The sequence below is a fragment of the Nyctibius grandis genome, chromosome 9, assembly GCF_013368605.1.
Source record: "Nyctibius grandis isolate bNycGra1 chromosome 9, bNycGra1.pri, whole genome shotgun sequence".
Classification (NCBI taxonomy): Eukaryota; Metazoa; Chordata; class Aves; order Nyctibiiformes; family Nyctibiidae; genus Nyctibius; species Nyctibius grandis.
The window spans coordinates 6,948,427-6,963,462 of NC_090666.1; the positions used below are offsets into that span (position 1 = coordinate 6,948,427).

General features: G+C 36.1%; 1 protein-coding gene across 5 annotated transcripts in view; it reads right to left on the reverse strand.

Moving 5' to 3' along the window:
• Positions 1-7,580, reverse strand: part of RFTN2 (raftlin family member 2) — a 36,118-nt gene extending 28,538 nt beyond the window's left edge. For 4 of the 5 annotated variants that reach the window (XM_068408153.1, XM_068408152.1, XM_068408151.1 and 1 more), the window contains exons 1-3: positions 6,891-7,360; positions 2,501-2,684; positions 316-427 (exon numbers count right to left, since the gene is read on the reverse strand). In XM_068408153.1, coding sequence (XP_068264254.1) covers positions 316-427; positions 2,501-2,684; positions 6,891-7,029 — 435 coding nt within the window. In that variant the 5' untranslated portion in view covers positions 7,030-7,360. Of the gene's footprint in view, positions 1-315; positions 428-2,500; positions 2,685-6,890; positions 7,361-7,499 lie in introns of those variants that run through there. The other variant, XM_068408150.1, reaches the window with a different exon arrangement.
• Between the last annotated feature and the right edge of the window lie 7,456 nt (positions 7,581-15,036).

The following is a 15,036-nucleotide window of genomic DNA, read 5'->3' on the forward strand; positions in this document are numbered from 1 at the left end:
TATTAATTCCAGAAAAAGCTATCATACAAGCATTTTATAAAGACTGAGAGAGTTTGGGCCTGATTCTGCTTTCAGTGGTGTGAGTGGCCAGTCTCCCAAAGCTTTACAGGGCTCAGTACTAAGTCCTAAATTAGGAAAAGCAACTAGTGAAGAAAAATAACTCCTTTTGCATCAAGAAAAGACTTTGTAGCTTCTATAGAAGAAACCAAGGTTAAAACTCAAAACTAAAAAAAACCCCATCAACCACTAAATATAACTTACACGTATGGTAGAAATAAAAATCTATAGAGGAATTTGAAAAAACCCCTCCATTACCTTTTCTAACAGTTCTTTCACTACCTCATTTGTCAGTGTTTCATACATTAAAGGACATTCCTCAATCACCAGCCTGGGGTGCCTTTGTCCTCTGGATGCTGCATGCTTCTGGCTAGAACACAGAAAGAAAGCAGTCTTTGTCAGTAGTTTGCTGCTAACTTGGGCAAGTGCTTGCATATAGAATGCTTTTATTTGGAATAGTTATGAATGAAATCCTGGCAATACTTCTTCATACTTTCATTTAGAACTCAGTGGTTTTTGGTGTTTTGTTCTGTTTCTTACACAAAGTGGCAGTTACTGTGTATTACAATGTCAGGGTAAGAATATTAATATTTAACAGGAATTCATCTGAAGACTGTTAATAGGTATCTTTCAGAAACTGAGCTTTACTGACAAACAGCCCTGCTTTTGTAGTAAATAAACCCAAAAATCTCAATGCAAAAAATACAAGTTTAAGCTATAAATGCAGCAAGCACAAAACAGATTCCGTTTTGTAGAAAACACACCATGGATAGAAATGGAACTTTTACACTGTTAACATGCTGCTGTTCAGTTTTTGTAACTGAAGCAGAGTTGCAGCTATTGTACGAAATACAGTGGAGGCAAATACTAGAAATACAATGCAGTAATAATTACTTTGGGTTAGGTAAATGTTTAAATCACTCAGATTTGAGAATCTGACAAGCTTTAACTTCCATTTAAAGTTAAAGAATAGTATTCATCATGTTTTATCTAAAGCCAGTGAGGTTATTACTCAGACATCAATATTTGGTGTACATCAATAATATAATGGGGTTTTATTTAATGTTTCCTTCGCACAATCTTTTGCTTTAGAATGAAACATCAAATGAGACACGCTCAAATATAACGGGTTACTTTCCAGATAGTATTCAGAAAAGTGTATTTGCCTATAGGAAAACCAACATAGGCACATATGGCACCTGCATAGGAGATTTGGAACCTACACCCAACAGTTTCACATGTAGGCTGCAGGGTCTCGTCCTTCACCTATTCAAGGGCCTAAAGGTTCAAACCACAACTTCATAAGAATCTCACATCTACAGGGATAAGGTGAGCTGTGGGAGCTGCGTGCTGGCAGTGTCAGGTCTTACAAGCCTCAGCTCCAGAGAACAGGTATTCTGCTTGTCTTACTCAAGCATTTGCCTACACGGACAACATTCACCTTGTTTGCAGATGAATTTATAAAGGTAAGTTGGATGAGCAGCAAATAACATGGACAATGTTTGTTTAAGCAAAGCGTTTGAGAAGCTCCCTCAAACGAACCGTGTTGTACAGAAGTAGTACTGGAGTGGCAGGGAGTACCTTCCAACTGACGCCCTTCCAGACTTCCAAAAGAAAATGAAAGAACCTTTGTGCACTGCACTAGGACTCAGGAGAGAAGGGGAAGCATGACAGCTCTTAATGCAATAAGACATTCACTTTTCTAGTTATTCAAAATAAGAACAAAATGTTACCTTCTTTGCATTCAGAGGAACTAATAGTAAAGCTTCTTTGCGCATTTTCTTTATCATTAGATGGTGATTACAATGCAGTGAAAACAGGAGTAATAAACAAGACTATGGTGCTGGAACATAAACACAAACTCTTGACTCTCCCTCAGTGTCAAAACCAAGCTTTTGTATGCCCTCTAATAACAGAACAATTATTTCCTTCTTATTAAGAAGGAAAAATAAACTCTGACAAACAAATTCATTCTTCACAGGTAATTTTCCATGAATGATGCTCTTACGGGAAAAGTGAAAACACAAAAGTTTTGAAAGTGAAGAAGAAAAAACAGACATGAGAGAATTTAAAGCAGCTTATTATTCTCCCAGTGTTTTGTTTAATCTTGTATTTGCTGCAGGTTCTAAGACAGATGATACTTTATAATAAAATGTATTAAAATAAAAGGGTAAACTAACAATTTATTTTCCTACAAATTATGATAAGCAACTTTGGATTTTTGTTTGGACATTTACTAAGGCAAAGTAAACATTAGTCTACTGTGTGCTTAGCGTTAATTAGAAAACTTTACTAACTTGCTCACCCTTCTAGACAAGAAATACTTACTTGATTCTCTGAGGTGCTCATTTCAAGTTGATAATAAATTATGCATGTTGAGCAATCCATTACAAATGGCTTAAACAAGTAATGGATCAATATATTGAAATTATTTCACTGTTACCTTAATTTTAATCGTGAAAGTACCACTCGATACATGTGACTTGCAGGGAAACTCCTTCTACGTCCAATTGGCAGGATAATAGGATGAACAGCTCCTACAACATATCCTTTGCTGTAATATTCTTCCACCTTAGATGCTATATCCAACACAGAACTGATCTTGATAACTTCTGGATTCGAGGAAGCTAAAAGCATTGAAAGCAGAAGAGAAGCACATTATACTGTGTACGTCCATATACTTTTTGGAGAGTTCCTTTTATATAAACCATGCAAGATGGGATATCCCAAGGCATTTACTAAAAAGCTACAGTTCTATTTATACAAGAAAAAGCAGTTTCACAGCTGATTCAACAGTATTCAACTAGTTGAAGTACATGTTTTTACAAGTTAACATGATCTATTTTTAATCTACTTGGCAACACTTTGTTGGATCTAGCTTTGCCACGCTCATCTAAGAGCTGCATCAACATCTAAACACACAATAGGTCTGAACTTAACAAAGTTAAGTTCAAAACTATTTTGTCTAGCCAAAGCCTTAAACATGGAGAAGCAGTATCCTTCAACTCTAGTTGTAAAGTAAATTCCCATACAATGCATTTAAGCCTAGAACAACTGGTTTGTTTTTCTTAAAGAGTTTTTTGGATCCCTTAGAAGTAATCTGTGGATTGCAGGGTGAAATTTTAACATAGTTCCAATTCCTTTTCCCAGTAGGCCTAAGTACACATCACCTAAGTAAGCTACATGGTGTCACAGATTTCTAAGAAGGATCCCTCTGAGTGTGTGCAAGCACTTCCAGTCAATAGGCAACAGCTAGGTACTACATAGCTATCGGGGGAAACTACACAAAAGGAAAACTTTTTGGAGAACCTTTTTTGAGTGGTCTGATCCACAGCTTTTGCACAGAGAAAAGGAAGATTCCTCACTGGTAACAGATGATACATGTACATTATGGAGGATTTTTTAAACACAAACAAAAAAACCCCCCCACAACCCCAGAAACTACTGTTTTACAACACACAAATGCTTTTAAATACCAGCTTTTACTAAAGTGAAAAAGGAATGGAGGCCTACTTTGCTTGTCACTGTAAGAGCCTTAACAGCTCAGAAAAGCTATCTCAAGAGAAATGAGAATAGTGTGTACAGTGGGAAACGCACACTACCAAAAAGTATCACTAACACATATATTGACAGTTTATTGCCAATAACTGGCCAACTCAACCTATTAATGTAAACTCTGCCATTCTCAGTCACAGGGACTGGGCTGTTGCACTTTCTTGTGCTACCTTGTCTGTCTTTTTTTTAAGCAGACAGTACATCACAGCCCTCCTTTCCACAGACAGATGATATTTTGCCCTTAGTAATGCCTCCATCCCACGATCCCACTCACAGTAAATCCAGGAGACATTAAATATGTATTGATGAAATAAATGCTTTACAGCCCACAAGCCAAAAAAGCAGGAATGTATGCAACGTGATCACCACTTCACTGGTTTTGCTAATGTCTTAACCATTTTTCATTAACAAAATTTCCTTCCTGATGTGCTGTCAACAGGAGGCCAAAATACTTTTACAAATAACAGAACTACAGCTGACTTGCTAGCTGTAAACTTCAGATGCATGATATTGAAGATGATGACAAAACAGCTACTTCATACATATTCACAATGTTATTCAGTGACAAGAACTTCACAGTACGTCATCTTAATGGGCTGCATCAATATTGCTTCTTTTCCCTAATAGGAGAGTTGTGGAAAAGGCATAAGCATTCTGCTTCAGTAAGAGTATTTTAACTATCCCTACTTTGTGGTTAAACTAACCTCAAAAAATAACAGCTGTTTTTGTAACTGAGATTGCCTCAAGCTTGAGACCATAGAATTTACAATCCTTGAAAGGCATTTAAAATTACACTTCAGAGTCCACTGTTCCCTTTCCTTTGTACTATTCAATCCCACCAAAATAAAAGATGCTGTAATTTTGTTGTTTGGGATTCTCCTGATGCAGAAGAACCTCCATTGAACTCAAAACTGATTTTTACAGTAGGGATGGGAGTATTTTGGGGACCAGGAGGAAAAAAAACAAGGTACAATACACTGCTGCTAACTAGTTAAGATGTGCAGTGGTTCCAGTCAGTGAATTTAGACTACAGTATGGTTGACGTAATCTGCATCACGGCTTGGGAGAAGATCAGGGACTCCTGAAAGTCTCCCCAGCAGGCCCATTTCCACTTCACATAGCATAAATCTGATGAAACAGAGAATAAGGCATATTAAATTGAAATAATGCATTTATGCTTGCTATACTTTTATCTTAATGCAGGACACAGCTTACTGTAGGATCTTACAAAGGATACTAAGTGCACATTTTCTGTTTTACTTGGTGCCAGATCCAGTGGCAACAAGTCACTCAGGCAAACAAATCTCAGATGGTGGGGAAGACCTTGCTCTGGAAATCAGCAGAGTGCCATGAAGACACAACACAACAGCAGAGTGAAAACTAACTTTGGTCTAAAGCGATAAAAGGCTCTCACTTAGGTTTCATTTAGCCAAAGGATATTCAAGTAGCAACAAGTATGTGAGTGAGTTGATTGGGGTAGAAGAAAAAAAAGTAGCCTAACATATTTCCCACAGTACTTCAGCCAATCCTCGTGTTTCATAAGCAAACAGAATTCAGAAATGCCTCCAAGACAGTATATACACCATTTTTTTCCTGTATTCATTATCTTAGCTCTAAAAAGTGAGGACTCCAAACAAAAAATATTTTAAAGGTCAAATACACACACAGCTAGAACCATTCAACGGAAAGATACCTGTGTTTACAAATCCAATTGCTTACAGTTAGAAACCTAAAAAAAGTTAGGCAACTATCTGAAACTGATCTCACTGTTATTTAGCATTCATAATTCCACAGTAAGTCACTGAAGCTAAGCACTTTTGAATATCACACTAAACAGAAGAAAACTTTACTGCTGTACTAACAGGTTATTAAAATACTACAGAGATGCACCTTTATTTGCACTTGTTTGACGTGCTTTTTCTGAAGTCACAACCACCTTTACAACAAATCCTTTACACAACACTTCCAGAAACTTGTTACTTTAAAACACAGCAAAACTATCCAGAACACAGACTATTTAAGAACACTACATGCTCTTCAATTTCAAAAAAAGTTTTACTATCCTATTATCATTAGTAGGCAATTCATGTATGCCTCAGGCAGCCCAGCTTTATTTCCAGTATGTTACCACTACTACTTACTCAAAGCTTTGTTTCTTCAAAAAGAACAAGCCAGTGAGAAACTCTTTACTTGTGTAAATAAACAGAACAAATACAGTTGGATGTCAAGTACTATAACTTAGTAGAATGTGGCTTCTATTAGTATCTTGCAGTTTTTCAATGAACAGACTGATAGATTTTAAATAAAATTAATACTACAGTCCTTAAATTTGAGTTAAAACTAACCAGAGACCAAGTTTTGTTTATGAAAAAGTTCCTGAAAATGTAACAAGACATGCACTTACACTTTCTCCCTTTATCAAACCCTTCTAGCAATTGCATTTACTTCAAATCCTTGTTATTAAGAATTTCCAGTAGATTGGGTTGTTATAAAATGCAAGTTACTACAAAGTGACTGCAAAACTGAGCTGTCTGTTCTCAGAGGGCAGCCATCTGGGCTTGTTTATGTTTTCAACTTTGTGGAACAGGGAGTTGCTCTGTTAGAGACAGGACACCCTCGGGAAGGAAGTATCCCACAGAGCACTGTCTGCCTCTAGCTACGCATACAGATTTTTTTTTCATTTTCAGTCATGACTATTCAACAGCTACAAGTAAAAAGCATTTGGAAAAAATAGAAATTGTTAAGACTCTTACTAAAATATCTACCAAGAGACCAGGGTGGGCATAAGAGTTGAAACTACTCCTGGTACACAACTAAGAAACAGACTTACTTCTGCATAAAGTAACAAGGACAATAACAGCCTGTTTTTGGAAGTTGAGCGCATTTTTAAAAATTGTTATTCAATTAATGCTCAGGCACAGCATATTTTCTGAACCATCACACTGAACTCAAACAACCATTATTCAAAGTGAGTATGGATGGCAGTATCCGACTCACAGGAAACTAGGATATCTCAAACAGTTTTTAGACAGCTTCCTTAACAAGGACAGTTGTGTAATTTGGAGGGTTTGGTTGTTAAAAATACTTCAGTAGTTTGCATTGTAATTTTATCTAAGTGAGGACCTTTGTCATGATTTGTCTTTCAAAATAAAAGTCTTATGTTTTGGCTAGCTTTGAGAAAAGTATCTGAGATTTACTGTAAGTCAAACAAGACAGAACTAAGTTAAATCCTATTCCTTGCTTTCTCAGAATAGTAAAGATATAACATAAAAAGATACCTTCTAAAGTAAAATCCAGCAATACGTATTCATAAGCAGAATCAGTCTTTGTTTCAACTTGTGGTCTCTTCAACGTAGAAAAGATTTTTCCAGGACTGCTATCATCTGGGTCTTCCAGCTTTCTCAGTCCGCACCCCATGGCAAGATCTGCAAATGATTAAATCGCAGGAAGAGGTGGGGGAGCAGCAAGATCTGCCGCTCTCACTAGAGGAAAAAAGTAACCAAATAATTCCCTTCGATTTTGTTTTCTTTTAGCCGTAAACCCAAATATAGAAGTAGTCTGGTTCCCAAATCAAAAAGGAAAGGTACTTTCCATTCATTTTTTATATAGAAACAGTAAGCCCGTGATGATTTCAAGCTACAAACTTGGTAAAAGTAGGCTTGACTTCGCAGAGAGGTTAGAGCTGCTACAAACTAGCAGAGATTTTCCATGCCACGTCAATTTACAGCCAGCCCCCTATCAGTGCTCTCTTGCAGAGGACACCAATAGTGCTTTGTTTGTCCTTCTAGACTGACTGGGTGAGGGGGGGCAGCAGGGGGGGTGGGGGGGGGGGGGGGGAGAGGAACTGAAAAAGAAAGCTAGAGAGAAACTTGTCTGTAATTACTTACCTCCAGAAGTTCTACTCAACTGCAGTAGCAAGTCGGAGGAAAAAAAGCAAGTTAGTCAGAACGAAAGAATGAGAAAAAAGCCTCAACATGGTTGGAGACCAAAATCATTTCCAGAAAGGAAGTCAGCTTCAAGAGGAAATTGCTTCTGGCATCTCAAAGGGTAGAAAAGTAAATGAAAAGCAGTTTAGTCCCTATTTTAGATTTCAAAGTTTGGTTCCTATTTCCTTTCCACAGGAACTTTTTTCCAGAGGGAAAAAAAAAAAAAATCCACGAACACAGTATAATATATTGTAATAATGTAAAAATATGTAGCAAAGAAATACCTCGTCAAGAAAATCACATATGATTACAATAAGCATCTACATCGCTAAAAATCAACTCACATAATTGGTTTTGATAAACACCAAAAAATAACACTGAAATATTTCTCATTTCAAATCAGAAAGACTTTTTCAAAATTAGGTATGAATATAGTTACAAGACATTGTTCCCTATTTTTCATGGGTATTGAACAACTGAAATCCTCTTCTCCTCTGTCAGGCTGACTTCAGTTGGTACAGCCAGACTTTCAACACTGCTTCCCAAGTATACTTTTCTTTAAGTCCTGAAAATTTAACACTATTTTAAGGGCTCTCATTACTCTTACATTAACTACTGCAAGTTACTTATAACTGTATTACACACCTGATGCAGACCATGACAATGCATGGGGAAACAAAAAGAACAGAGACTGATTTTCTAAGGTGCTATTACTGCCAGGGTGGGCGGTTAGAAAATTTACCTTTTTATTTTTAGGTTGCATCCAGAGAAATTAAGAGTCATCGAGAGAAAACCAGAGATTCATAATACCATTTTGGATGAAAGGAACTGCACTTTTGAATTTAAAAAGCTTTTTACTTTTTTCACTGAAAAATATTCATCTTACAAAAAATTGCTCACATTTTCTATAATCAATCACTGCAAGTTAGGCGTTAACCATCTGTGATTTTTCTTCCTGTTCTATTGTAAGCAAAGTGATCTAACTTTTATTTAGGTAGCTTACCAGGAATGATAGCCTGCAGACTATATCCCCTTTGAAATCCACATTAAAGTTACTTAACTTGGGAAGAATTAAAAAAAAAAAACAAAACATCACTGAGTGCAGAGCCTAGGACTGAAGTCACATTTATTGTGTACAGTCTTTAAAATAAGCTCAGGTGCTGAAACCAAGAGGAAATCCCTCAGTGCTGTCATCTCGATTAAAACCTAGGAAAATATACCAAATAAGCAGGATTCTTCAGCTTCCTGCAAGTCTGCTTACAGAGAAACTGCTCCCAAACACTATTTTCTTTTCAGTAAAGGTCATCCCTGAATTGTTGCTATACCAGACACACATGTAAACCGTCCACTCAACCTTGAGAATCCTGCTGCTTCATTCCACACAGTCCTTAAGATCCACTGTAACCACTTGTATAAAGCCATGTGGCATGACTAAGGTAGCTGCAAGTAAAACAACTTTTTACAGCACTAGTGCAGTTGCCAGCTGGTTGCTTTTTTTGATTTAACTAAAGCAAGTTACATTTTTAATGAGGCCAGAATATTGTATTTTGAACTCTCTGTGACAAGGCTTAAATCAGATTTCAACCCTCTCACCAAGACAGGATTTTTCATAGTATAAACAAATTCTTACAACACCAACACAGAAACACTGTTATGGATAAAAACAGTGGTCCTTATTTTGGGTAACCCTAGATTATAGTTAAGTAGTTCCAAGCTGGAAGTAGTTAAGTAGTTCTAAGCTTCCAAGTTGGAAGTCAGTCAACAGTTGCCATTGCAGACTTGACTCAGAAGTCACTAGACTGAACCAATGAAACCAAAGATCCCACATGTCAGAATAAACAAAATCAAACCAAGAACTATCGCAGCATCCCTCCCAGGACCTCAAAACTGCATCAAAGCATCCGAATGACTCAGGAGAGGAACAGGATTGAAAGATTCCTGGATTCGAGAGCTGCTCAAGGAACTGCCTCCATAGCTACAGTATCCTGTCTCAAAGTGGGTTTCCAACTACAAAAGAGTCCTTTTCTGATGACCCAAAACGCAAAGGCTCTGGGAAATCAGTATCAGAGAAGATCCTTAAAACTACACTGTGATTTACTGACGTGTGGTAGTCACAGCAATCCCCATTGAAAGAGCATGCGACTCATTCATTGAAGCTTGATGTAATTTTTAGGCTTTTAAAAAGGCAGAGATAGCCAAACAATGGACCAATTAATATAAAGGAACTACGCTTCTGTAGAAGGCTTCCAGGATCCCCCTACAGTTTTTATTCTGATGAAATAGAAAAATGATACAAAGATGGCAAAAGAGTAGTGTACCAACAGGGGCGTGTGTCTAGTCCTGGACTATTGACTGTCTTCTAGCAGTGCAGGATGAGAGGCAGCAGCAGTCCCGCACAGTACTTTTGACCAGGAAGTGAGACAAGCCTTGCTGTCCACCCACACCTTAGGGGTTGTTCCTGTCCCTTGCTCATGACATACTTTGTTCCCTGTTGTCAGTGTCATGGAAGGTCTGACAACAGTTGTGTGGGAGGCATTTGTGTCTTTCTTGTTACATTACTTAACTTACTGAATGCATGGACATCATCTGATGCTTGAAACTGACGTTTTGAAATAGAGGTCCTTATGTTCCTGACTCCATGCTGAGCTGCTCACTAGTAACATTATCGACATCCAAGGCAGGCTCTCCATCTACGGCATTGGTGCCAAATAAAAGTGGTGTTGGCAGCCCTTTTTGACAAAACTTCTCTTGCTAGAATTAGAAAGACAACACTGTTTTTGGAACACCTGTGATAAACAGACTCTGAAGACAATGCTTATTTATAAGAATGCCTTCTCTGCTCCAAAACCAAATATTACACCTGCCTAAACGGTTTAATAAAATAATACAGTTCAAACTTTGCTTCCCCCAGTATCTTAAAAGATCAAGAATGGGAGATAGTACTTGACAGTGGCATGTTCTTTTTTTCAAGTCGTTTGAGCTTCCCGTTGATTGAATCATAAAACAAAGAAAATGATAAAAACCGTGCAGGTACACAGAAGACTTTCCTTGTCTGTGTATGTACAATGTAAAAATAAAAACGAAAAATAATAAATAAAAACTCAGGGAAATTGACCTATAAGCATTTAATTTTTAATGGATACCAAAACTCAAGAAAGATCATAAGCTACTGAGTCAGCTATAACAGGATCCATAGCAAACACTTCCTTAAAGATATCTCTCTCTTTCTGATTAGGATAGGGGATAGTATGTTAAAAGCAAAAGGAATCATACTGCTTTAATGCTATGTTAACTTCAAAAAGCTGCAAAAGCAGCAGTATTTTATTTTAAATTTTAAAATAGATATATCAAGGACTTCATAAGAAGGGCTATAAAATTTTTAAGCAGTATCGCAATCGTGACAAATGACTCCTGCTCAATCACATGATTTGGAACTGGCTGAAGCTTCTGAGAGGAGAACATCTCATGCTCTCCAGCCTGTCAGACCACCACTGGGACAAAACCATCACTGGCGCTACATCTGTGAGAAGGTTGTTCACTCAAAACAATGTAACTGATGAGCTTACCTGAAATAAATTCACTATTACAAGCTGCACAGCCTTTAAAGATCCATTCCTATTCTCAAGGTTAAAAAGAGTAGTGAGCATCAGAAATACAAATACCTTAAAACTGTACCCATTACCTAAAGAATAAGTTATTGCTATTTATAACGATTTCACGAGAACCAAAACTGACTCAACTAAAAAGAAACAACTCTTAGCTCCTCTGAAAAAGTCAAAACGCAAAAATAATATTTGGACCAAACATGTTTCCTGCTTGGGGTAATAACCATCCGTGTTTGCAGCTTAGAAAGGCATATAAGAGCACCACTTAAAAAAAACCCACCCACCCAAAAAACCACCCGCATTATTATCTGCAGTAGATCAGTCATCCCTGACACATAACGTTTTCAACAGAGGACTGACACATTAGTAAGATCCAAGGGGGCAAGTTACAAACACAAGCTAAAGTAGTCAGGTTTCTCGGGAACCGAGGCTATCTGAACAGCTACAAGACTCAAAAACAATGCATTGAAAAAATGGCTAAATATGAATCACCTCAAATTGCAACACTTTTGAACTTCACAGTTCCTCTCTGAATTTCTTTTTAGCCTTAACTCCCTTTGTTCTACGACTTGAGGCAAATGTAAAGGTGTTGCTTGGGACAGGATAATAACAACCAAAAAATTCTATCAGAAAAACTGTGAAATTCAATTGTAAAGTATTTTTCACACCCCCATCCCCAAGAGCTATTACTTCAGCTAAAACAGAACACTGACATTTAGTTCTTTTTCTGTAGAGTGATTTGATTAAAACTGTTTTGTCCAGACTTTATTTAAAGATGTTATGAAAATAGCAGTGTTCCATTCTGAAGGCTCCTTGGTTTGGCAACTTTTTTTTTTTTTTTTAATTCACCCAAGTTTTTTTGTTTGTTTGTTTTTTTCCTTAGAAGGAAAAATTTTGTGAATGTAGCAGGAACAGTCTTGTTAAATGTGGTAACTTGAGCAGAAAAGCTAGCTTTTCTGCAATAATATTTAACTTAATGTTAAAAAAATAGAGAGATGACAACAATAGTTATATTTTAACAACTGCAAAAGCATAGTTTAATGATAAAAGTTCATCAGTTCCATTTTTCATATTTTTCTAAACGCGTATTTAAACTACTCATCAATGCTACAATTAAATAAACAAAAGTTACAATCCAAACAGTAAATAAGGACCAACTTGAATTAAACTTTTAGTTACCAACCCAGAACTTTACTAGAAGTTACAAACTACGGAAACTTATTATTGCTGTATTACAACTAGTTTCAATAGAAAGTGCTTTTGATTAATAAAATTGCTAACAGTTCTCTAAATGAGATCTAAAAATGTATTAAGCTTTTCCCTATGCACATTCACAGTATTTCATTTATCAAGGCTGCAGTAACCAGATCATCTGTGTCTCCAATACAGTACCAAATAACACAGCCATGTGATCAATTAAAATCACTCATTCTAGAATGACACTGGATGTTCTAGTTTATCTGATTAAAACCAACTGGAAATATTACGAATAGCATTCTCTTTACCTCTAATGTACACACTTATGCAGACTGCAGCTCCACTGACAAGAGGTACACCATGACCATGTGAGGCCCTCAAAATTAGTTTCAATACTTCTTTAAATTATTTGTGACTCAAAGTCTAAGGCAGCCTTACAAGACCTCACTTTCCCATTACATCTTAGCTACATTATTAAACACTTAAAATGAGAGCTACATATAACTTTTCTGCTTTCTATATTTCTATTTGGATTTTCTGTGTAACAGTTTATAAGAATTTGCATACAGGGTAGCACATGTGTATCAAGACACTGGCATTGTATTTTGGATCCTTAAAATACTGATTTAAACTGTGTATTTTTTTACTTAAATAGGAAGCATAGGAAACTTATACCAGGTGAATTGAAACTACCATAGTACTTCAACATTACAAAGCCACAAACCTATTTTACTGTAATTTTTACTGTAAAACAACCTATTTTACACCAGTACAATTTCTCACATCTTAGAACTATGTTAAACAGAAAAACATTTTAAGAGAGCCATGTGTTCTGCTACCTTTGGCTCAGTTAGTATTGGAATGCAGTTTACTCATTGACTTTACATTAGCTATTTTGAAAAACAAATTTCAGAATACAAAGAATTGCCAATTTAATATGAAAACTGTAAACAGTTTTTCAGGGATGAAGAATGGAGTTCTGATGCTTAAGATTAGAAGTAACATCTTGCACTTCTACTAACTACAGAGGCTATATTTTAACCTTTGAGGAATCTGACTTTTCCAAAACATAGAAGGAATCCTATGGGGGTGACAGGAGAAGCATGGGGCGGGAAGAAAATTATCTTCCTGCAGTTGAGGAGAAGGTAGTATTCCATCTCAACTCATGATACTGCTAAGGAGTTCCTAAGTTTTGCATAGACAACAGGAAAAGTCAAAATGCAAGGAGAAGTTGTCAATGGCCTTGTAATGGTAAGAAGTAAATTCTTGCCTTTTCCTATAGCTAAAAACATACCATAAACCCAAGTTTATTGCTTACCATATGCAAGAAAAATGTCAGCCTCATATGAGGATAAATAATTATTAAACTAGTGGTTCAAATTTTATTTTAAAGTTATTATTCCCAAGCACTAAAATGACACATAAGTAAAACATTTTATAAAAAGTAGAGAATACTGACTGCAAAAAAAATTAGAAGTAGACAAACTCTATTGGAAATGAAACAAAATGCACATAGATTTAAGTAACCAGATTTTAACCCACAGCACATAAATGCTGTCAGTTGTGGGGGAAAATGGCTTTTACTTTGTAACTAATGGATCTTTTAATTTTATGTAATCCAGAAATGAAATGTTAAATTTTCCCTTTAATAGAAGTACACTGAAGTATTCAATCTATATTGGTAACCAAAGTTTATACAGCCTGCTGTGTATCAGAAATCACCATTTTGTCCTGTAACAGTATATTTGTTAAGAAAGAAAGTGTAGGATAAAATCATGTTTTCATGTGTTTTCACCTGTCCAAACCACAAGATTTCATTTTATTTCTTTACAAAAGGGAGTGGTATTTTAACTTAGGCATTTTCAGGCAAATAAGTTAGGAAGAACATACTCTCCATGGGACAGGCGTACGTTAACAAAGGAGATAGCTAAAACTCTGTTTTACAGGATCTGTAGAAGGTGGTATAAGAATTTTATCTTCCATTCTGTAATCTTTTCTAGGATGAAAATGGGGACTTCATGTACACCAAGGTTTCAGAGTCACAGATGGATAAAGTGAAAAATTTCTTCTCACAGAATGTGATCTCAATTCCTAAAGAGAGGGAAAAATGCTGTGTTGTTTCCTCTATTTCAAAGTGTGTCCCATTTACTACATTAATAATGCTTCAATTAAAAGGTACAGCCCATTTTGATATTGCATCAGCTAGACAGACTTAGTTCAAAATGGAAAATCAGGTTTCTGCTACGTACATAGGTGAAGTCAATAGTGGCAAGAAATATCGTCCTTTATTTACAAGTATGGAATCTTTGAATGAGTTCAGAATTCATTTACTTTAACAAAAAAAAAAAAAATCAAGTTTTGTTTATTGATCATATAGCCTTAGTAAAGTACGTCAAGTTATTAAAGCGATTGTATCCTCTTTCTAATTGGATATGGAAAATTTATTTTTATAATATGTTAGAGTGCAAAACTATTTAACCAACTATTTTTTTAACTTTTTCATTCTCTGTAATGTAGATTAGAGCAATGCATTACTATGGGAATTTATAATAATGCTTGCATTGTTTTTTCAGTAGCTAAAACTCAGATTTATAAACTTCGATTGAGCTCAGTAACTGCTAGCTGTCCTATTTGTAAACTAACAAACAGTCAAAGGACTGCAATTAAGTAACTTGTCAGTGGATGCCACGAGCTGC